This window comes from Salvia hispanica, chromosome 3 (assembly GCF_029641045.1).
Source record: "Salvia hispanica isolate PSC_SH4W2 chromosome 3, Shi_PSC_v1, whole genome shotgun sequence".
NCBI lineage: Eukaryota > Viridiplantae > Streptophyta > Magnoliopsida > Lamiales > Lamiaceae > Salvia > Salvia hispanica.
The window spans coordinates 47,483,366-47,508,281 of record NC_142694.1 but is presented as its reverse complement, the minus strand read 5'-3'; the positions used below and the strand labels follow the sequence as shown (position 1 = coordinate 47,508,281).

General features: G+C 35.3%; 2 protein-coding genes across 6 annotated transcripts; one reads left to right on the top strand and one right to left on the bottom strand.

Annotated features, from left to right (window-relative positions):
* Window positions 1-4,637: 4,637 nt before the first annotated feature.
* On the bottom strand, window positions 4,638-6,135 carry LOC125217148 (uncharacterized). Its single transcript, XM_048118984.2, has 2 exons — window positions 5,033-6,135; window positions 4,638-4,954 (listed from the first exon to the last, which is right to left on the bottom strand). Exon 1 carries the CDS (start codon window positions 6,013-6,015, stop codon window positions 5,413-5,415), a length of 603 nt encoding a protein of 200 aa, XP_047974941.1. The 5' UTR covers window positions 6,016-6,135; the 3' UTR covers window positions 4,638-4,954; window positions 5,033-5,412.
* Window positions 6,136-17,942: 11,807 nt separating this feature from the next.
* LOC125215117 (uncharacterized) lies at window positions 17,943-21,272 on the top strand. 5 transcript variants are annotated; one of them, XM_048116440.2, is made up of 6 exons: window positions 17,943-18,221; window positions 18,304-18,418; window positions 18,512-18,626; window positions 19,564-19,632; window positions 20,480-20,655; window positions 20,763-21,272. In XM_048116440.2, the coding sequence occupies exons 1-5, from the start codon at window positions 18,121-18,123 to the stop codon at window positions 20,575-20,577; spliced, it is 498 nt and encodes a 165-aa protein (XP_047972397.1). In that variant the 5' UTR covers window positions 17,943-18,120; the 3' UTR covers window positions 20,578-20,655; window positions 20,763-21,272. The 5 variants fall into 5 exon arrangements, with proteins under 5 accessions (XP_047972397.1, XP_047972394.1, XP_047972393.1 ...); XM_048116437.2 differs by having other exon boundaries at window positions 18,774-19,632; window positions 20,487-20,641; XM_048116436.2 differs by having other exon boundaries at window positions 18,774-19,632; window positions 20,480-20,641.
* The last annotated feature ends 3,644 nt before the right edge of the window (window positions 21,273-24,916 follow it).

Genomic DNA, 24,916 nt, shown 5'->3' with positions numbered 1-24,916 from the left:
TGTCTATAATAATTTCAATTATTTTTTACTTGAGATTTCAATTTTGGAAATTGATTTTTTTGTATTCTCACATAGTAGATGATAAGGTGTACTAGTATATATTTCTATTACCACGACCTATCCTCTTTTTACTAAGACCGCTAAATTATATTCATGTGTAAATAAAAATATGTTAGTTCCTGGAATCATGGCCATGAAATATCGTTCCGCTCATTGGTGTACAAGCACTGGCTACATTGGAGTACTAATACTATAACTTATTTCCTCAACTCAGTAGCAGATGTAGAAAAATATCTATGGGGCTGAATTAATTAATTTTGTTTCAAAGTATATTTTTAAGTGTTTAATATCATTTGTAAGGATATTCACACAATAATGCACATTAAATTTAGATATAATTCAAAAAAATTTAAAGAATCCTCTCTACCACATGGATCCACGCCTAGCTCAACTGTTTTGCAGTGAGGAATTAATCGTATTTTGTGTGCGAGAGATCAACCAGAAAAGAGGGAGAGATAGAGTTAATAAATCTTGTGATTAGATATGTGAGGGTTATGGTGTTCTCCATTCTTGTTCCAAATTTGTAAATATTTGGTGTGTTAGTAAACAGTTCATTAATTTATCCCGTGGACGCAGGGATTGTCGAACCACGTAAAATCTTGTCTTTGTGTTCTTTATTTGTTTCGATCGTTTCTTTGTTATCACAATAACATAACAAAATATGTATATGTATTGTTAACTATAGTTGGATTGGCAAACGAATTCGTAACTCGGGTAGTAATTACTCCCTCTGTTCTGAATAATTCGGGTCACTTTGATCGAGCACGGGTTTTAAGAATTGTAATGAAAAGTGGGTTGAAAAAGTTAGTGGAATGTGGGTCCTACCTTTATATATTAGTTTTATAATAAAATGTGAGTAGGAATGAGTTAGTAGAATATGGGCTCCACTACCAAAAATGGTAAAAGTGAAGTGGGACAAATTTTGTGGGACGGACCGAAATAGAAAACTGGGACAAATTATCTGGGACGGAGGGAGTATTTGGCAACTTATTCAACATTACTTTACGACTTTTCCAATTTCTTTTAAATTTTTAGAATATTTTCGTTTTTCGGATAAAAAAAAAGTACTTATTGGCAATTGAAACTAAAAATATAACATATAACTGTCTCACATCGATGTCAAGAGAAAACTGAAACTAGTATATAAGTCTCATGGGCCCTCCTCCTATCACCAATTGGTTTTAAGATGGAACCCATGGATTTCTATCATGGTATCAGAGCGGGTCGCCGACTGTGGGTCAAATTTAACTGACCCAGCAGTATATCTGGGCCGAAACCGAAAAAATGACTGACCCAGCAGTATATCTGAACTTAAAATTAGGGCCAAGTGGTCCAACCGACTGAAAAAAATTGGGCCAAGTGGTCCAATCGATCAGAAAAAAGTCCAACCCCTCCAAGGTTCACCTTAAAGGGTTTGAGGGAGGGTGTTGGCAATTGAAACTAAAAATATAACATATAATTGTCCCACATCGATGTCAAGAGAAAACTGAAACTAGTATATAAGTCTCATAGGCCCTCCTCCTATCACCAATTGGTTTTAGGATGACACCCATGGATTTCTATCAGTACTGACTAATTAACTGACAGTTACAGTTGCAAACAATTTAAAAATAAAAGCGAAGCTAAAATGGTATACCAAATAACTAGGGCTGGCAAATCGTGCGGATTGGGTCGTTATCGGGTCAATCCGATAACGATCCAACCCAATAAGGCCAAACCCGAACCCAACCTGTTAAGGAAACCCCAAACCCGAACACGAACCCAACCCGCCACCTTCAAACCCGGACATGACCTGAACACGATAACGACACGAACCACTTTGGGTTGATCCGACACGATAAGAACACGATATCGTCCTGGACACCATAAGAACACGATATCGACCTGAACACGATACCAACACGAACCACTTTGGGTTGACCCGACACAATAACAACACGACAACAACCTAAGCACGATAACAACACGATTACATATTGCTTCAAAAAATGATCAAGACTTTAAAAAGCCATATAGCATGAAGATGTTCCATTTTAAACAACAAAACTCCAACAAAATCCAAAAAAACCCAACAAAATACATAACTTTTGTTCCAAATACATAACTTTTGTTCCAAAACCCAACAAAAAAATTTGAAACAAGATAAAAGAACTAAAGAAGTAAAAAGAACAAAACAAAAAAGAGTGAAAATACTAAAAATTAAATTAAATTTATTGAATCAAAATAAAAAGAATATAATAGTAAAATAAATTATATTATAAAATTATTTGTTGATTAGTTTTGCTAGTACATAATATCTGAATTAACGTTTTGTATCTATAAGTATAAACTTATTTTTCATAAATTTATTCAAATTATCCTTTATTCTAAACACTAATTGATTTAGTTTTATTTTTCACTTGGATCTCTCACGTACATTGTATTATTTCATTTCTTTTGACTACTTTAATTTTTGTAATTTGAAATATAATTTGAAGCTTGTAATTTCAAATATTTTCTATATATTATAACACATGAAGAAATATGCAAAGTAGGGTCATTACATGGTCATTTAATATTATTATCCAAAATTACATGAATGAAGACATAATTATATATTTTGAATATATTAACTAATATACTTGAAGTGTCACACGCCTAGACGTTGATAGCAACAACCTTCTATCGTCGAACTAGTTCTTATGTATCATTTGATGCACTATAATATATAACAGATTATTAATCATAAATTAATTTTATAATATGGGTCTAAAATTTGTTGTGGTTTATCATAATATTTAAATATATCAATTTATATAGCAGTCATATAATTAAAGGATATGTTACAACTTACATGTTGGGTTCCACATGTTATCATCATACCATCTCTATTATGATATTATTATGCACTATGAAAATAATTATTAAAGTAATATTAAATAAATACAGTAAATGAAATATTGAAAATATTGTGATTTATCAATTTTTGGAGCAAGTGCTATACATTTGAGCAAGTGCTATACAGTAATACTAATAATTATTCATGATCTTATCAATTTTTGGAGCAAGTGCTATACATTTGAATGTTGTATTACTATTATATGTGTTGAGTCCAACAATATCTCATCATTGAATGACCCATATTATAATGTTAATAATTTTAGATAGAATAATCAACCAATATGTATAATATTATTTTCAAAATTAAAAATTAGAAATTAATGATAAAATATCGATGGTTTCAAAAATAATATGAGAGAATTTCCTAACAAAAGAGGGTTTTCCTAATTTATACTTTCTAAAAAAAAGCAATTTATTTATCATTATATCATTGTGATAGTTTAAATAAAATGAATAAAAAATTATTCAATTATTATTCCATTAAAATACTATGGATGGTTATTCTCTCTAAAATTTTATCTTTTAATAAGGGTCTTGGTACATATTGTACAACAATACAAATGAAAAATGAAAAATTATAAATAAGGTCAAATTAGTCACAAAAATATGTAATTAATGATGCTATCTAATCAAAATAAATTAATATTATCCTTTTTTAAAATTTGAAGGGCATTTTGTGTATACAATTTTTGCAAATTTATCTTTACTCAAAACAAAAATAATAATATTAATTTTTAACGGGGTACCCGACCCGACCCGCATCCAACCCGTATCCGACCCGATTTTTTCGTGTTCTTAGTGGGTCGACCCAATAATGACCCGCATCCAATAAGACTTGATCCAAACCCAATAATTTCGTGCGGATTCGTGTCGGATTATCGTGTCGTGTCAAAAATTGCCAGCCCTACAAATAACCAACGGGTTGTTGCATAGTTGACTTTGCAGAACTATGGTTACCTTGAGGTCAGGGTTCAAACACCTCCACCCACTAGAAGACTTTTTGCCTTAATTCGCGAAACCGATCAAGTGGGATTACTAGCTACCTTGAGGTCAGGGTTCAAACGCCGCCACCCACTAGGAGATTTTCGGCCTTAATCTACGAAACCGATCAAGTAGGACTAGTCGGATTCCACGACAAGAGGATTCGGAACATCTGTGGTCAAACCCAAAAAATTGGTATACCAATTCTGACTAGGGTCAGGTTCGGTTTTCGGTTCGTTTTTTGCCAAAATAATAAATTTAAACCAAATCAAATCAAATAATACGAAAAAATCGAACCCAAAAACAAAAATCTGAACTACAAAAACCACTTCGATCCAAATCGAAAAATCAAATAGATTGAGTCAAAATTTGCCATAAATCTAAACCGAGTTGAACTAAAATCTGAAAAAGCGAACCAATATTTAAATTTAATTTGGATCAAATTTAATTTTTAAATTTCAGGTATTTTACTCTCCCCAACTCCATTCATTTTTAGAAAACCGTGATGATTCCAAAAGCGGAATCAAAACCACTTGGACCAAAATAACCAATTTCACTTGAATCATAATTATCTCATCTTTTCTTAGTGGCCCACAACCACGCATTATTCAGTCTCCACCATTTGCCTATCACCTCGTATTCGAACCTCGCATTGTATATGAGTGAAGTATTATTATTGTAAAATTTTGTCCTTTTTCATACTTCTTCATCCCAAATTACTTGAATGGTATTTCATTTTAAATTACTTAAATCTCTCGTCCCGAAAAGAAATGAGCCAGAGAGAGTACATCTCTAAATTTGCATTATTATAACTTGTTCGTGTCACCACTCCGTCCACTATTTCTTTCATACGTTACCAATTAGTTGTTGTGCAGTCTTTCGTGAAGGGAGAAAGGTGAAGTAATTTCCGTAAAGTTCCCAGTCTCTTTAGTAATTCTCCACCTTCAAAGCTAAGGTAAAACCAGATCAAAGTCCATAGCCGCGACCTTCGACTTCATGCTTCACGATCCTTGCAGGCAACGCTTCAACAGATCTCAACACAGAGAATCAAAGATTAAAATTACGAGGACAATACAAATAATTAAAAATTGAAGAGAAAGACGAAAATTACCTCAATACGAATCAACGCACGGAACGGAACGAACGGATTGAACGGAAACGACACCGTAACGGAATACGCAGCAATGAGAATGGAATGATCTCAATAATCTCAACACGCATACTACTTGTTCCTTCAATTTTAGATTCAAATTATAGTTTCTTCCCCTCATTGCTTTTTGGTGGCTGGGCAAATTCGTTTCATTCATTCAATTAGATCGAGAATGCTCTCTATTTTTTAAAAATCGAATACGTCTTCATTTTGGAAATCATATGTACAACCAACACAAACATCAGCTTCCCTGTTTCCGAAAATTGTTCAGGTGTCGCCGCCGCGGATCGGGACGCTTTCGCCAACCGATTGGTGATTTCGAGTATAACCAAACCGCTGAGTCAGAGGTCGTCGGCGCTGGACATGACCGAGAGACGGCTCCGCCGCGGCCGGAAGTCGGCTCGGCGACGCTGCTGGTGCGACGACGGACGAATCAAAGCCGCTAGAGCTCGCTTCACCAGATCTCCTTCCACGGTGCCGATCCGCACCAGAGAATTCGTCATCGCAGATCTCCTCATGTTCAACCGATTCGGAGAGTATGAGATCGGTTGATTCCCGCCGCTGTTTTTGTGCAAAGCGCATCGAAACGAACCTGGATGATTCGTCGGGGAGCACAGGCACGTCCGCTTCTGAATACTCCCGCCGCGGCCGCTCCTCTGGACGACCTGATTGCGCGGCGCCGCGGCGATCGAGCGGCGCGGAGATATAGATCTGTCGATTTCGAAGCGAACGGACCGCGACGGAGGCGGAGAGAACAGGCCGTGGAGGTTGACGCGCGTCGGAGAGGCCGCACGGCGCTGGTTGAGGAAACTGGATGCAGGAGATGAGGAATAGTAGCTGGTAGACGAAGCGAACGACGAGGAGGAGGTGGAGGAATTGCGAATAGCGCCGGCGCGGTGGCCGGGCAAAACCGCCCCGCTCGACCTTCTAGAAGACGTAGCCATCGCTGGTGTTGTTTCCTCACTGAAGAAAGGTAACGTTTCAGAGAGAGAGAGAGAGAGAGAGAGGGAATACTACTAATTTTCTAAAGTGCGCTGTGGCTCTTCAGTTTGGCAAACCTAGCTGGTGTGAAAGGGGTGATTTATAGTTGGGGAAGGCGATGGCACGTCTGGTAAATTAGAGGGAAAGAGAGGGGTAATGGAGGAAAAGTTTGGTCAGGAGGTGGGGTCCAGCATTGGGTAAAATGTTGTTTTGGGGAATCTCATACAACGGCTGCAAACTGCTTTTAATTTTTAAAACCACTCGAGTCGAGGTGGAGTAGTTTCGAGCAACTAATTTCTTCAGGCGTTGCGGAGTAGCTGACACGTGTTATAATGTGGGGCTGATTACGGCTCGCAAACAAGTTTTTATCCTCATAACCTATTATAAAATATTATAAAAGTAATACTCCCTCCGTCTCAAGATAAGTGACCTATTTCTTTTGGGCACGAGATTTAAGGAATGATATTTAAATAAGTTAAAGTGGAGAGAGGAAAATATGAGAGAGAGAAAAGTAGAGGAGAAAATAGAGAATAAAGTAAAAGAGACGACTTTTTGTTAAAAATGGAAATAGATCACTTATAGTAGGACACCCGAAAAAGGAATACAAATTACTTATATTGTGACGGAGGGAGTATAAAATATAAATTCAACCTTCCACTTATTTTCTCTCTTTATTGTGTTTATAAAGTCAAGAAAATATCTTGTCAAGTTAAAATGGCATTTTTAAATAATGGACATAGAAAGTAGTATAAGAGTGTTTAAGTTTTTTTCCTATTATTTGTTGGATGATAATTGAAGCACTTTATTTAACATAAGAATTTAAAGAAAATTGTGTCAAATAGATTTTGTGAAAATAGAATTAAATAAAGCGTTAGGTAAAATATTGAATATATAATAAAATAAAAGATGAATGAAATGATAAAAATAAAATGTAGTAAGCTTTTTGAACGTACCGAATTTACGAGAGATTTTTTAAGAGATAGTACGAGAGATTTTTTAAGAGATACTCCCTCCATCCACTATTTAAAGAGTTATTTTAACTGAGTATGAGTTTTAAGAAATTGTTTGACTATGTAATATAAAAATAAAGAGAAAAAGTGAGTAAAACGTGGAATTTATTTAAAATATTAGTTTTATATTAAATTGTGAGTGTAAAAAGTTGGTAGAATATGAGGTTTATATTTTAAAGTGGAATAAAATAAATGGTTATATAAATTATGAAAAATCTAAAATGACAAAATGGATCTTGAAATGGTGGTTAGAAGGAGTATAAGGCTAGGAATATATACAGTACTGCTATTTTAATAAAAAAGATGATAGAATTTCATATAAATGAAAATTAACATCGTTTAGCATATTTATAAATCAAATGTTCGTTTCGTCTATAATGTGAAATTAACCACTATATAAATATCATTACAAATGTGTTACTGTAGCTACGAGTTATTAACTTTTGGCTATACATAATAATTACTTAGAGCATCTGCAGCGGTTGTATTGTAACTTTTTTGTCCGTCCGTTCATGCCGCTGAGTAGGCGGCGTCCGTCCGCCGCTGGAGCTCGTCGTCCGTGCCAGCGGCACGGCGCTGCTCTTAGCCAAGAGCACGTCCATGCCGCTGAGCAGCCCTACGTGGCACGTAGCCGTGGGCAAATTCGAATTTTCTTTTTTTTTAAAAAAATCATAAATAATTTAAAATAATACCAAAAAATAAAAATAAAATATTTTTGGATTCCCAAAAAGTAGAGCCGTTTATGGACGTTTTTTTTTATTTTTGTGATTTTTTTTTAATCCCAAAATCATCTATAAATGCACACATTCATCATCCACTTTTCACATCAAATTATCTCTTATTCATACTTTTTCATACTAAATCATCTACATCTTCCTCTTTCACCCAAACTCTATCTTAAAATTTCAAAAATGGATTTCACCAATCTCATTGCGGAAGTGGAGCGCGAAGAACAAGAATATTATGAACAATATCGTGCCGCCTATGAAGCCTATGTCGCCGCCAATACCCCCGCCCCTCCTCCTCAACCAACTAGAGCAAAACGTCGCTACATCCCTCGTGATCGAGAGGGAGCCCATGAAAGACTCGTTGCCGACTATTTTTCCGACCAGCCGCGGTATCCAGAAGATTACTTTAGGCGCCGTTTTCGCTTGTCAAAACGGTTGTTTATGCGTATTGTCAACACATTGTCCACCCGCGTTGCATACCTTTCAAGAAGGTGCTGACACAACCGGTCGGCAAAGTCTCACAGCGTTGCAAAAGTGTACTTGTGCCATCCGACAACTTGCTACTTGGCAAACAGCTGACCTCTTCGACGAGTATTTGCATGTCGGTGAGTCAACTGGAATCCTATGCCTCAAGAGTTTTTGCGACGGCGTTCGTTCTACTTTCGGCGAGGAATTCCTTCGGGCACCCACCACCGACGATTGTCAACAGTTGCTTCGTCTTCACGAAACAGTCCACGGTTTTTCCGGTATGCTAGGCAGCATTGACTGCATGCATTGGAAGTGGAAGAATTGTCCGACTGCTTGGAGGGGGCAACACTTAAGCGGCCACAAAGGTGGCGGCCCAACGCTTATCCTTGAAGCGGTCGCCGACGACCGCCTATGGATTTGGCATGCATATTTCGGTGTTTCCGGATCCAACAACGACTTGAACGTGTTATATTCTTCACCACTCTTCGATGATGTTTTGAATGGTGTAGCACCGGCGATCGACTTCACCGTCAACGGAAATGCATACCACATGGGTTACTATCTCGCCGATGGTATCTACCCAAGGTGGTCGACTTTCGTGAAATCGTTCAGCAATCCACAAGAGCAAAGACGGATTCTTTTTGCGCAGCGTCAAGAGTCTGCTCGGAAAGACGTCGAAAGAGCTTTTGGTGTCCTTCAAGGCCGATTCAACATTGTGAAGTCCCCTTCTCGGCTTTGGTACGTTAAGAATATCGCCGACATCATGTACACGTGTATTATCTTGCACAACATGATTATAGCCGACAAAGGACCGATGGCAGCTAACTTTTACGACGAGGATGAAGCCGGAAGCTCAACCGCGAGGTCTCCCCAACGCCGAGGTGTGCATACGACGGTGAACGAGAGGATCGAAAGAAGACACACAATGCGCGATACAAGAGCCCACACTGAGCTACAAAAAGATCTAATCAAATCACATTTGGGCGAAATTCGGCAACGAGTAGTGCGTCTTTTTAATTTTATTGATTTTAATTGTGTAATTTTTAATTTTTAGGATTTTAATTGTGTAATTTTTAATTTTTAGGATTTTAATTACGTAATTTTTAATTTTTAGGATTTTAATTATGTAATTTTTAATTATTTTGTAATTTGTAATAGTATTTCGGGTATTTTTAATGCATTTTAATATTGTGGAAATGTTTTTATTTAAATTGAATAATAGAATGGTGGGACCCTTGAGCTTGTCCTTAACTAAGAGCACGGATGTGAGTGTTGTGCTCTCAGCTAGGACAATGAGTAAAAGTGGGTCCGAGCCCACTTCCGTGCTCTTAGCTAAGAGCACAGATGAGGATGCTTTTACGTCGCCAAACAACTGCTGTAGAATATTTTTTTCTAACATATTAATATTAAAATTGGTAGAATTATTGACAGTCTTAAAATAAATCCACAATAACTTTTCTAGAAACAGGAAAATAATACTCCACTCCTTACTGATTTTTTCAACATTTCCCTCATATTGGGTAGTACTAGTAATTATTTCAAATTGCATTAGTACATTATCAAGTAATTATAAGCTCAACTCTAAAATACAGACGAAATTTATAATTTTATCATTTATAATTTTATCATTTATTAGAAAAAGTCTCCCATCCATTATATATAACTCCTATAATATTGATAACATTTATTATGTTGGTTGGGGAGGTTGAGAAGTTTGGACATCCTCCAACCTTTGGGTGGAATATAAGGCCGAATATATAATATGTATTGCAAAATTGTCCCCTAAACCAACTATTATTATATAACTAGTTATACAATCTAACTTTCATGAGTCGCAATTTCTCATTAAAATAATTATAGACAATATTGTGATGAGATTGTATTTTCTTGGAGGACATTTGGGTTTTCCAAATTGTCATGTTCAATACATATTTTGAAATAATCCAACATGCATCCACCGATTTGCAATTCCTACATGGTTCATTCAATGTTTGATTAGTTTCAGTAAGAGTTCTCAGTTAAGAGTAACAAAACTATGATATTCAATTTTTTTTACTTATGCACATAAAAATAAATTATTATTGCATATGTTATCCACAATGTGAGGTGGTTGACGTTATCTAAAATGGGTGGTTTGGATAACACCGAAAACATCATGTATGGCCTACCATGTTGCACTTTTTAATACTACTACTTATATTTTTATTCTAATATATTTGATATTGTTAGGCGCCTTAGATGTACTTTTGAGAATCTATTTAAATTTCTAATTGTATAACAAACGACATGATTAGATCAAATCAATTTGGATAAAAAGTGTAGAAAAATCAAATGAATTGGTATCATGTATGCAGCAATAAGATCCAATGGTGGTTTGCAATATGATCTATATTGAAATGCAAATTACATTCCACGTCGGGAAACCATTAAAATTGCAATAAGTATATATAACTATTCCAATTATAATAATAGTAGTATGAAGTTTTTCAAGAAGTGTTTAAAAACAAAAAGTACGAGGATTTTATCTATAACGGATAATATCATATATTTATGGAGTTTGGGCGTACATCGATGACTCTCGTAATGGAATCAGAGCTTTGGTTCGGGTTGTGTGGCTCAAGGTTGGATTGATTGCTTTGCACATTTTCAAGTGTTCCTGTATGGGCTTGATCGAGACTTATGACCCGCATGCCTGTGTGGTCTTGGTCTTGGTTTGATGGGAGGTTTGTTGAGATGCAAACCACATCACACGTCGGGAATTAAGTAGAGTTATAGGCAATACATAAAGGTTATCTCAACTTCGTTAGTACGAGGCATTCTTGGTTTGTTAGAAAGGTTGTTGAGGTGCAAAACATATTGGGACCAATATGGCTCAATTAGTATGAGCCATTTTTGGAAGTGTTCCAAATATATATGCTGTGATGACTTTGCCTAAAACAAACAATGTTATGCTAATGTGGATTGTGGAGTTGGTTTGTACATTGACAAACACTCACATAATCTAAATGAGTGCATTCACATCCTTAAGAATTGTAGTTGAGTGAAAATACGAAATACTCCTATATTTAACTACATCAATTATTTAACTATATGTGCGATATTGAGTGGAATTGAAATATTCCTATATTTAACTACAATTATTTAACTATATGTGCGATATTGAGTGGAATTGAAATACTCCTATTTTAACTACATCAATTATTTCAGTTCCGTTTGAGTATTTGATTATAATTTGCTTCCAGTAACTTCCATTAAACCTTTAATGGGTAAAATGTGACTTTTGTTGAGAGAGAGAGAGGATAAATGAGTAACTAACGATGTTGGCAAAATGTAAGTTAGTGGTAGTTCAACAATTGCCACTATAGTTGTTGGAATCTTTCTACTTATTCCACATCAAATTCAAGGATGATATAGTATTTGTCCACAAATTGCTTGCTACCTACTGTTAATACTCATGCACATACATTCATTTTCATTCAAAAAATATTTATTCAACTACTATCCTGAAATTGACAAGAGATAAATCAGACTCAAACTCAATCTGTTTTCACTTTTTAGTGAAAAATAGGTCAATGTGTATTTATTCGGATTCATTTATTTATATGAATTAGTTTAAATGAAAATTCAATATTTATCGTCAATAGATTTTTGTGCTACATGAATGCATAATCGGATATTTAAATTCAGGGTCCTATTCTAATGCTTATAGCACCATAATCTAAAATCAAGACTAAATCTCCACCCTTGGATTTTAAAATGAGTGGATGAGATTAAAGAGCACAAATCTTAATAAATAGTAGACAAAATATCAACAAAGGGTAATATCGTCATTATGTTATCATATGATAATTTTCGTGAGTGTTTTTTTATATCAACTTTGTGTATTACAAATATCAACAATTAGGGGTGGCGAAACGGGTTACCCGCGGATACCCGCACCCGACAAGTCGGGTACCCCTACCCGATTTTAGCTAAATTGGTTGTCCCAATACCCGCCCCGTGATATACCGGGATTACCCGATACCCATGTGGGGTATCCCGTACGCGGCATTGCGGGTACCCGTACCCGACCCAAAATTCGAATAAAAAATTTGAAAACCATAATAATCGTCAATGTTCCCTAATTTACTTAATTAATATTGATGGTAAACTTTGAATAGATTAAGAATAAAAGTGAAGGGACTCTATAGCTAGTTCCGATGAGTTTTCAATTGTATGTTCGTCGGAATATAAAAATGTTTCAAAAGAACTCTTAGAAACATTTCATTTTCTTCACTCATTTTGGAAAAATAATAATATAAATATTCTTCTTCTCTACATTATTATCTCTCTTACTTTATTTTTTCTCCATTCTAACTATTTATTTTTAATTTTTCAAAATGAATGTGTATATGGCTATTATTATTTAACTATTTATATTTTTCTCTAATTTAACTATTTGAAACGCCTCTATTAATATGGAATGGAGGGAGTATTAAAAATGATATATGGCTACTAATAATAACGGGTATTAACGGGACTAACGGGTATGCCCGTACGGGTAGTAGGTATACCCGCTACCCGGAAAACTCTAAAACACACTACCCGATCCCGCCCCATTTCCCGTTATCGTCGGGTATCGGGTACCCGATACCCGGCGGGTAGCGGGTCGAGATGGAAATTACCCATTACCCGCTACCCATTTTGCCACCCCTATCAACAATATTACATTAGAATATCAACACAAGGACAAGAAAATATCAACACATTTTTATTGAGATTGGACATGCATAATATTGAGATTTTGCCTACAATATATTGAGATTTTTTGTTGCATTTGTTGATAAAAGCTGCTTATCAACATGTACGAAAATTGAAATATAATTTATCAAATTTCATCATCCGAACATCGTCGGAACATATGCAATTGAGATCTCGTTGGAATCCTTATTAAATAATCTTTAATTTGATATATTTTTTGCGAAAAAATAATTTAAATTGAGAGAGTTGCGTAAATTTAAAGATTTGAGATGATTTTGAGGAAAGAGAATGTAGTTAGTTATAATTACTATATATAGGATTTGACATTAATACCCTTTTAATTTAATTAATAATTATTTAAATTTAAAATATATTACACTTGGCATTATATCAACTACAAAATCTTCTAATCTAATGGTTAAAAATTAGTCTCAATTTTGGAGTGATAATTAGTTAGTAATTGATCACCTCCCTTTAAATTCAATTGCATAAAATAATAAAAATTTATTTAATTTCATTTTTCAATGCATATCATTAATTTTATTGTAAAAGCCAAATAGGAGTATAATAATTTCAGACCATTAACTTTTTAGCAAATCATCATTTTCATAAGAAAAATGATTTTTTACTAACATATACAGAACCCTCTCTGAATCACGAATTATAAAAAAATTATACTTTCTTTCTTCTATGTGTTATTCTCTTTTACCAATTTAATTAGTTTTATAAAATAAATGTAAAAATAAAAAGAGATGATTCAGCTATCTTGAAATGTAGGAGGGAGTACAATAAACCGATTCAATCTTAAAAAAAAAAAAAAAAAAATTAATTCAGCGACCTTGAAATAGAGCAGGGAGTACAATAAATCGGATTCAAACTTACTTGTCTCTCTTAAAGTAACATTCATTTATGAATGGCATGTGTTCCTCTTTCTAAGAAAATCAATAATAATATCTCATATGAATGATATTCTATCCCCTTTCGTTTTTTTTCTAAAAGAATCAGTAATAATTCTTTAGCAAGTGACAATCCTCTCTCTCTCTTTTTTCTTTTATAAGAAAATCAATAATAATACACTAACACTGATCTCGTATGAATGATATTCGATTCTCTACCATCCTTTTCATTGATAATATAGACTGTTTTGAATAGGTAAAACTAGTCAATTTGGAATGTGACTGAATTTTTAATTCATAATTTTTTTATATAATAAACTAATAAAGTACTACCCTATTGGAATTAAACCCTTTACTTATAGTGTTTATGTAGAACACCTTAACCACTCTACAACCTTCATTTTGTAATATAACATGAACTTTAATTATTACTCCACTTCGTATGTATATATACTTCATGTTTTAAATTATTAATTTTTTTAATATTTATAATTCTCAAAATTGAATTACATATAATCATTAACTATATGTTTTAATATAATTTGTACATATTTAATCATAGGAGTATATCATAATTATATTATACTCAGTCCGTCCCCAAAGAATATGCACTTTGGGTTCGGCACGAATTTTAATGCAAAATTAGTAAAGTAAGATAGAAGTAGAGAGAAAAAGTAAATAAAGTATCGTTACTGGAAAATGGGTCTCACCTCATTAGAGAGAAAAAAGTTTTCAAAATTAAAAAATGCATATTTTTTGTGAGACGGACTAAAAAGGAAAGAGTGCATATTCTTGTGGGATGGTGCAGTATCATTCACTAAATTGGCAGATGAGAACTTGTATTAAAGGATGGTGCGCAAACTTTCCTTACGCGCCAGGTTTTTTGATGGATAATTTGGAAAATAGTAGGAACTGGATTGGTGTACAAAACACACGATAAAGTATGTCTATGTGATTGTGGTGGCAAGTAAATCTTAGTTCTGAGTTGGCGTTTGTTTTTGATATCTTGAGCCCAAACGATGATAGAAAGGTGTGCATGAAGCTAAATTTATGAGTATAAAAAAACCATATATGCTTCACATATTTATTCAATTTTGTACTCATCCACAACTCTGCACGATATATGTACACTATTAATCTATTAATATAAGACGTTAATTTTTCAATTGACATTTATTCATATTAGTTTTTAAAGAGAATTGATCTTATTTTTGCTATAATATCAACCAAATATTTGAATAAAACAACGTTTGTTCAATTTGCTTTCATTATAGTTGGCCTTTTGCTTTCAACTAAATGTTGATATCACGCTTTATCAAATCCACTACTCCACCACCCTCTGCAGATACTTTATTTTATACTAGTTGCAAATCATAACTATGGCCTTTTTTCAATAATTATAGTTTGGCGGACTTTATAATACTGCATTATATGTTTGTAGTGAATATCAGATAAGATCAAGGATTTTACTATCGTTCTACTCAGGGAATTAAATATTTGGATATAGTTTGACATGGATATGTTTAAATAACAACTAAATTTAAAATTCTAATGCACTTCTAATTAATCTCATGTTACGTGATACGTAAAATTTAATGAATTTCTGCAAATTGCATTATAGATATAAACATATTGCATTATAAACGGTTTATTTTTATATTGTAAATATAGACGGTTTAATTTGCAGGTATAAATGAATTGCATTATAGAAGATTTATTTTTAGGGTTTTTTCCCTTAAAAACCACAAACTTTTCCCGAATTCCGATTTTTCCCATGAACTTCGAATTTTTTTTTAAAACCACCAACTTTCGGTCCGTCTGCAATTTCCCAACCCGACCCGAAAACGCAATTTCCACTAAAATTTCGGATCAAATTGTCCATCTGGGACGCCGTAAAAATGACCGTGCAACAGGCGTCGTTTTCTTCAGCTCAGGGTTTATTGGACAGAGCTGATTGGTTTAGGAGCTATAATTTCCCCAAATATTATGTTCCAAGCTCAATTCAATCCCTAATTTAGGAATTTAGGCACCCTTCACTTTCAATTTGAGCTCACTTTTCCACCGGCATCCCCAATTGAATATCCAGAATTTGGGGGCGAGATCGAGCCATGACGACTCGAAGGAGTAAATCTGAAAAAGTGAAGAGAATATTCCAGCAATTCGACTTGAACAGAGACGAAGGCTTGGACCGGGTGGAGATGGCGGCGCTTGTGGTGGTCGTGAATCCTAGGGTTAAGTTCATCGACGGCGAGAAAGGCCTCACCTTCGACGGACTCCTCCGCACCTACGACGAGGGAGCCGGCGACGTAGACAGAGATTTTGACGCCCTCGGCCTCGAGCTGAAGGCGTCGGAGGAGGAGGCGGCGTTGTCTTCCTCCGTCGTGATGGAGCCTCACAAGATGCAGCGCACTGCTGCCATATCACCCTAATTCTGCCAAATAGGATCCAACTAACCCTTGATATGCCAAATAGGATTAAATATGACACGTATACAAGCCGGGTTTAACCGTTGACCCGCCGTGGGAAATTACAGACCGGCCTAAAGTTGGTGGTTTTAAAAATAAATTTCGAAGTTCATGGGAAAAACCAGAATTCAGGGAAAGTTTGTGGTTTTAAGGCCAAAAACCCTTATTTTTATTATAGACTATTATAAATTTAAAAAGATTCTATTATGGACCATTTATGTCTATAATGCAAAAGTAAAAATAAATCATCAAAATTGAAGTTTGAACTCATTCTCATCCTCACAAATTAAAATAAGTTGTACTTTAAAGTCACGGGTTCAAACTCTGCCACCCACTCGAGACTTTTGGTCCTAATCTGTAAATTCGATCGAATAGGATTAGTCAGATTACGTTGAAGATGGATTCGGTACACCCGTAATAAAACGAAAAAAATAGTTGTACTCCATATACACTATAGTACTCTCTTTGTTTTTCTAAACTTCACGAGGCCCAATCCCACAAAATCTAAGAAGCCCAAGTTTGTATCTCGAACCAAATCTTAATTCATACTGATTTTAATCCGTTTTAATTGAAGTAGTATTCCACTAAATGGAAAATTAATTTATTTAGGATTACTTGAGAGTGGGGGTATAAACAGAATTACAGAATGATGGAATTTATCTTGTGGGAAAGGGTTTAGGTTTTTTTTTCTCAAATTCCAAATTTTACAAAATAAAAGTCGAAAATTCAGGTTTTAAGCTTTTTAAAAAAATTATAAGAGGGAAATGTATTTGCCATAATCTTGATAGATATTCGGTAAAGGGAATAATAATAATAATAATAATAATAATAATAATAATAATAATAATAAAACATGCATTTTAAAAGAACTATATCTCTTATTATATCTGCAATAAACATATATTTTTATCAAAATTAAAATCATGAGCAATCATAATATGGCCAAATGCATCAATTAGTGTTTTTAAATTTCAAGACATGCTATTGAAATTCAAATATTATATGATAGGTTAATGATTATTAAAACAAAAATGAGGCTACAAGTTGATTTTGTAGTGGGGTGATACGTATTAAGAGTGGATTTTGAGGTGGGTGATATTGCAATTGATTTAATTTTATAATAAATAAGAGAAAAGAAGGAAAATAAATAAATTTTAATTAATATAAAAAATTGAATTATGAAGTTCCGTTAATTAAAAAATCCAATTTAAAAAAACTTTTTAATCAAAATATATCATCATAAGGAACAGGATCAAATAAAATAAAAAAAGATATTAAAAAATCTAATAAAAGGTAATTAATTAGAATAAGAACTTAATAAACTAAAAATTAATAAAATGATCTATCAAACAATATTTATTAGAAAAAAAAATGTTAAAACTCCAACACACCAAAATTAATAAAATGATCTATCAAAGAGGTTAATGTTGTGAGGCTGGGGATAGGCCGTAGGGTCACCGACAGATGATGACTCTTTGCCGTCTCTTGCTCTGGGAAGTTGGCATGTGGCTCTGTGGGGGACACACACACCACTGTCTCTCTTCCTCCAAAATTAAATAAAATCTTTTTTAATTATTTGTTTTTTTAGGTGGGGTTTCACTGTTTGAACACTGTGTCTTTCCTCTCACCCATCTGTATACAGCCATTTTCCTGTTTATCTTTCCCAAATACAGAGCAAGTCAAGCAGCAGAGAGAGGCCCTCTTTTTGTAGTTGTGTTTCCTCACCATCACCAAGAACCCACCTTTCTCTCTCTTGTTAGGATGCCAAGACCAGGCCCAAGACCCTTTGAGTGTGTGAGAAGAGCTTGGCACAGTGATAGGCACCACCCCATTAGGGGTTCTCTCATTCAAGAGATTTTCAGGTACTTTCTCCATCTCTATGTGTTGTGTGTGTGTGTTTTGGAGGTGTTCTTGAAGATTATACTTATTTTGGTGTACTGTTAGGATTGTGAATGAGGTCCATTGTTCAGCTACTAGGAAGAACAGAGAATGGCAAGAGAAACTCCCCATTGTTGTGTTGAAAGCTGAAGAAATCATGTATTCTAAAGCAAACTCTGAGGTAGCTTTGTGGTTTATGCTACTCAATTTCATCCAAGATTGCTTTTTTATTATGCTCCCACTTCATATATTGACCTCTCCCCTCTTGGGTTAGGCTGAGTATTCTGATCTTGAAACACTTTGGGAAAGAGTAAATGATGCCATTGACATCATAATCAAAAGAGACGAGACCTCTGAAACTGGGGATTTCTTGCACCCTTGTATTGAAGGTGTGTGCAATGCTAACACTCTCTATATGTTGATTTTGTACATGTAGTTTTCAGGTTGAGCTTGTGCCTCTTGAAAAAAAATTCCAAGAAAATCAACAAATCATGCTAAAAATGTGATCTTTTTTTTGACGTCTATGCTATGACCAGCTGCATTGCATTTGGGTTGCTTTCCTAGGAGATCATCAAGAAGCCAACGCAACGATTCGCCTAGATGTTACCTTAGGCCAGAAAATGTAGAGGGTGCTTTTGTTGCTGACTCCAGTTTTAGCTCTGAAATTTATGGAAATCTTGCTAAGATTAGCCCCCTTGTCCTCCATTGCCCACAGTACGTGACATTTGACACCAGGAATCCATCACCTTCGTGCATAAAGGCTCATGATCGTAGAAATCCGAGTCATGTCAAGAAATTTGTCATGCTACCTAACAATTTGGTTCCAAGTGGTAACCATCATGCATCAGGAGAAGCTTCTAATTCGTCGAACCTATGGCATGTGTTTCCTTTGCACTACGGTGATCATCTTGAACCATCGAGAGCTTCATTTCCGACTCCCCAACTTATGGATAGTGATGAAATTACCCCTCAACCAAGCTCACCCACCTTAAAGCTTGATACTTTGAGCTCTCATTGTCCATCCAGCCGTGAACTTGCTTCAGAAAAGGAGCAGCAGGCTGACTGTGACTTAACATTGCGGCTAGGTTCTCTCGTAGTTCCTTGTGCTGGTATTGAGAATAGTTGGTCCTTACAGCTGGAAAATGGTGATAGGGGGGCACTGTAGATCAGATAAAATCCAGTAGTCATCGCAACGATTGAGTGAACCAAAATCTGTCAGTTGGGCATGTTTTGATGAGAATTATATGCTGCCATTAGAGATAACTATGAGTATGCTAAGTAGATACAACGGGAATTGGCAGTTACAAACAGCCCTGCTCATTGCAGGAAAGAAAGCAGGCTCAAAGCGGATGATGAACTCCGATGCTTTTGTCATTAGAAAACTGCTTTTTTCAGGTATGTTCTAGGGTATTAGTTTATGCATCGTATACGTGAATTATTTGTTCATAGTTGTATGTAAAGAGGGATAAACTCAGATAAAGTTATAAGTCTCATCGAACAGACATAGGCTAGCTCGAAGATTCGCCTAAAAACTCAACTATACTTCTTCGATTTATCTTGAACAGGCATGTTTAAAAGCCAGCTACAAGAAGAGGCTAATGACATTCCATTTGTTTTATTAAGAGCCGTGTTTGGTCGAAATTAGATTAGAGTTTACGTTCTGCATTATGCTTTATTAGGTTTGGAAGGTGATAAAGTGGCTTTTGAAAGAATGGATGAGTGATTGTGAATCATGCTTTCGCCTTTTGTTCCGATCATGCTAATAAAAGTGGATATATTGTGGGCCTGAGGTCCACAAGATTTACTTGAACAATCATTGCTCTTGTTCATCTTTTTACTCGAGGACAGAGTGAGGGTAGATCTAAATCCTTCACCCAATCGATCCACTTGGGTGTTCTCGGAAGGACTGAGCGACCCCCTTTTCGAGACTGGTTAATATTTTTGTCATCTATAAAGCAAAAGGGATAATCTATCTCTAATATACACCACTAAAGAAAAGGGCAGTGGAGAGCCATATAAATACAATTATTTGCTATCCTTTAAAGTTTTTCACTTTGTCTAGAGCTTTTGCAGCACTGCTTGTGAGTTTGTGGGTCCATAGCATCTTTTCTCTTTGCTACCGTTTCTATCGATGTCGATTGAACAAATTATCTTCAAACTTTAAGACATTAACCCTTTATTGCTTTCTTGATTATATTGTGCAGTGTTACACATTTTTTTATTTGAAACATGATTTTTACAGTCAATAGGTGGAAGGAGACGATGGCGATGTGGTTAGGGAAGAAAGGGGAGGTGACGCTGAGGAGGATGAGGGTGGAGAGATCAAGCAGCTATAGTTGAACTCTATCTGCAGCCGTAGACAGAGACGAGACGTTCTTCTGCTCTTTTGCGACCTCCTCCAATGGTAGGCCGCAAGAGGCAAGAAATCTCTTGATGAATTCTCTGCAGCATTCTTTACCATTGAATGTTACATCGTTCTCATCCATGGTTTCTTCATTCTCTGCTTCTTTGTTTGCCCCTTGTAGAGTCGCTCATTCAACGAGTCAAACGTCTAGGTCCCAAGGTTGAAGTGCTTGTTCGGGAAGTCTTTGACATAGTTGGTGTCCTCACACAGCTTTTGCCACTCTGACAAGCGTGCATTATGAGGTCGTCCAGCTCCGACCGGCTTGCCATGGCATCTGCGTTGGAGTGGAGCCAGTGGGATATCACAGCCACCAGCACTGTGAAGTCACTCTCGTTGCTACGTTGATAGCATTCGATCAATGAGGCAAAGAAAATGGAGCTTTTAGCTTTGCTCGGCCATCTCTGGTTAGCACTGTAACTTCCATTCTGAATTTATTCCAATGGTTCAAATAGCCTCCATCCTTACCATTTATGGAGCTTATGTAATGAAACATGAAATATGAGAGTTTTTGTATTAGAGCTTTACTATCCATGTTCAAATATCCTCCAAGTTGGGAATATTTCAAATATTATTTTGGTGCCGTAACATGTATATAACTATATAAGCGAAGAGGTTTTTCTTTCCCTTTCAAGTTTCGAAATGGAGTATATTCTATGTACTTATTTTCTTTTTCATTCGTTCCAAACAATTACCTTTTTATTATTTTTCTGTAATGGACCGTGCATTTCACTAACTCATTCCACTCATATTTTATTAGTATGAAATTAATATAAAAAAATGGGACACATATTCCTCTAGCTTTTCACTATATTTCATAAAACTCGTGTCAAGTCAAACAGCGCCAATTAATAGAAGATGCAGGGAGTAATTTTCAAGACACTTTCCAAGCACTTTTCTATGTCTTTAAGATTAGTCTACAGCCATCTTGACTATTATTTTTATAATTCAGGTTTAAATATTACAATTCCACAATTTTTCTTAAAATTAAGAATGGCAAAAAACATTATCAATTTTAACATCCACTATTAAATTACTCCACAAAAAGTCCACAAAAAAGTTAACGGCGTCCATCTAAACATAAATTATGGAATATATTAAACTTTTAAACAAATTTTGTAGTTCATGGAAACTTTAAACTTTTAATACTAATATAAAATTAATGCAAAATATTTTGCATGAGAGTTGGGTAATTACTCCAAAACTAACTTTTATTTGTTATTTGCCTCAAAACAAGATTTTTTTTAAAAGTAATCTGAAGCGAAACCCAATTAAGAATCAGTCAGATCTTCCTTAACAGATAAAATTGGAATGATAAAAGAAGATTAGCATGACCCCCTCCAATGAATGACTCCCTCTCTGTTTGTTTTCTCCTTCAAATGCTTTGAAAGGTGAGGGCTTTTTAATGTGAATCTAAAATGTGCTTTTTTAATGTGAAAAATGTGGAATATGAGAAAAACATTTGAGTAATGTTGGCATATATATAAACTGGGATTTGATGGAACAACGAGTAACAGCTCGTTGTTTATGATCAGCAGCAATCAAGTTCAAATCAGCCATTTCAAGCTTGTGGAGTAGTGCTTAACTTGCTCCTAATTTATGTCTAAATATATGTTCAAAGTGGATATTTTAAGGTTTCTATTTTTCTACGACGTAGGTTTGTCATCTTCACTATACAAGTAGTGTTTACTATAGGCTTGCTCCAAAGTATATGTATAGAAATAATACTCTCACTCTCAAAAGTGTGTATCTCACTCTCAAAAGTGTGTTGTATAGAAATAATACTCTCAAATCAAAATACAAGTAGTGTTTACCATAGGCTTGCTCCAAATCAAACATCTCCTCTACTAGAATGTGAATGTGAATCTAAAATCAGAAAGGACTTTATTAAGGTTGTAATGTGGCTTTTTGGACGGTAGGGAGCATTTTGGCTAAAGTGGCTGAAAAGTAAGAGAAGCCCAAGTACTCGCATATTACAAATCCAAACAAAAGACCATTTTCCATAACAAATCTTAGATAAGTAAGACTTTGTCGAACTTCTTCCTCCCATCCGGTCCCCACTTATTTAGAAACTCAACCAATAACTCTTCTAGACTTCATCTAGCTTATACCTCCACAATTTTTTTTTTCTTGTTCCTCTAGACTTCGTCTAGCTTATACCTCCATTATTTTTTTTACAACGCCCGATATGTGCTTTCAAGTTTGTAGGCTTATAACTCTGACGGTGACTTAACAATTATTTGACAATGGGACAATTTTTAGGCTATGATGGCTAACTAGGGATTAAGACAAAAAATTATGCACTTGTGAAGGGGAAAACAAAGAATGCCTAACGTCATCTCCTAAATTCACATTCACTATGTAGATTAAATATGATTAGGAGCAAGTTCTAGAAAACAACAACAAGCATATGATAAAATCACACAAAAAATGAAGTTTTAGCTCAAATCTCACTCGGGTAATAGCATGAATTAAGGCAAACAAACAATTCGTTACTTATGCACCTATTACTCAAACTTTTAAGTCAAAGACCATGATAGCTTAAAAGATGGATGAAGTTTTTATCATTAACAACTAGTCTTTACTCCAAGAAACCAGAATTCAAACAAGTTCAAATTCAATTCCACAACAACCAAAACCAAAACAACTCACGGAGGTCTAAAGCAAAGCAAATCTACCCTAAAACATAAATAAAAGCAAAAAAAAAAGACAACTAATCAATTTGAAACAAAAATAAAGCAGTAAAATACCTCATAAGGCTCACTATCCACCATATCACCCCTCCCCCCCCCCCCCAAACTTATTCAAGGCTATGCAAAGAATAAGTTTGAAAAGTTGGTGGAGAAGGGAGACTTGTATGATAGGAAAACTAAAACGAAAACAATCTAAAAGTTACCTACTAGGGGTTATCTCCCCTATAGTGCCTTTGGTTATCGTCGTTGGCTCGACGTCTTCAAGCTCTCTCAATTTATTCTGAACCGGATGATGGAATCCGCATCATTGCTCTTTGCCACTATCGCATGAATAAGCCTATCCATTTGCTTCATCCACGGACTCACCATTGAGCTTTGAAAAAGTAGAACTCCACTCATTTTGGCCAATTTATTCTTCTTTCGAGACCTTTTCTTTTTCAGTCTGGCAATCACTTCTTCATCGGTTTCTTTCTTTTCGTCATCAACCTTGCCTTTGTCATCCTCGCCATGATTTATTTTGGATTGCCTGTCGGATATAGATAGAAGTTCTTGACTGATACCACTCTTCAGACCAATGACATTGCACTATTTCGGGTGCACAATTGTCAGCTCCTGAAATTGAACTGGTTGTTGTTGAATGGTAACAGCATGAGCAATTTGACTCATCTGAGTCGCCATATTCTTCATGTGTGAGCTCAACTCCTCCATGGTTTGCTCTAGCTTGTCTAATCTCCGGGATGAACTTTCTATGTAAGCTTCGGTGTTTTCCATGAAGGCAATCAACAACTCCTCCGAAGAATTCTTCTTAGGCTCATCAATGAAATCATGTGAGGGTTGCTGAGCATGGTCAGAATATCCAAATGATGAGTTGTGAGTGGACTTGGTTAGACTATAATCATCACTACCCGTTTGATTGAGGTAGTATCCGTCAATAGCTCTGTCTTGGTCCACTTGCTTAATATAATTAACATACTCAACCTTCTCTTGAGGTTCCATTATTGGTTCACTTCAGAATAGTTGGTGCAATGGATCCTTATATGCTTCAGGTTTTCGCATACATGCTTCAGTTTGCTTCATAAAGGTGGCGAGAGCCTCTTCTAGGGTAGGCTTCATATTTCCATATAACGGCTCATCTAAGAAGATAGAAGGGGAGTGGCCTTCGGTGTAGTAATTGTAACCCCCTTGACTAGGGTGGTAATCACTGTAGCTCTTGGTCCTTTGGATGCACATAATCCAAATCGTCATAAACATCTTCAGGTTCAGTTACTTGCATCCCACTGTGTTGGCCCATGAGTTCGAGAGTTCGAGCCAACTGCTGCTTTAATAGATCCATCTTATCTGGGGGTCGGCCTCTAGGTGTGTACCTCGCAAACATGGACATAACACCGGTTAGAACTCAAAGAGAGAACACAAACATAAAAATAAAAATAAAAATAAAAATAAAGTAAATAAAATCTAGACTAGTAATCTCAATTATTATCACGATATTAAGCTATAATGACACAAAATTGTCCCCGGTAACGGCGCCAAAAACTTGACTCGACTTATTTTAACACAAGTGATACCCGCAAGTGTACGAGGCTAG

Excerpts from the sequence above, each read along its gene's own strand:
- LOC125217148 (XM_048118984.2), bottom strand. The coding sequence starts at position 6,015 with ATGGCTACGTCTTCTAGAAGGTCGAGCGGGGCGGTTTTGCCCGGCCAC.
- LOC125215117 (XM_048116437.2), top strand. The coding sequence starts at position 18,121 with ATGCCAAGACCAGGCCCAAGACCCTTTGAGTGTGTGAGAAGAGCTTGG. Across the intron at positions 18,419-18,511 it reads ATTCTAAAGCAAACTCTGAG|GCTGAGTATTCTGATCTTGA; the intron begins GTAGCTTTGTGG and ends CTCTTGGGTTAG. Across the intron at positions 18,627-18,773 it reads CTTGCACCCTTGTATTGAAG|CTGCATTGCATTTGGGTTGC; the intron begins GTGTGTGCAATG and ends TGCTATGACCAG.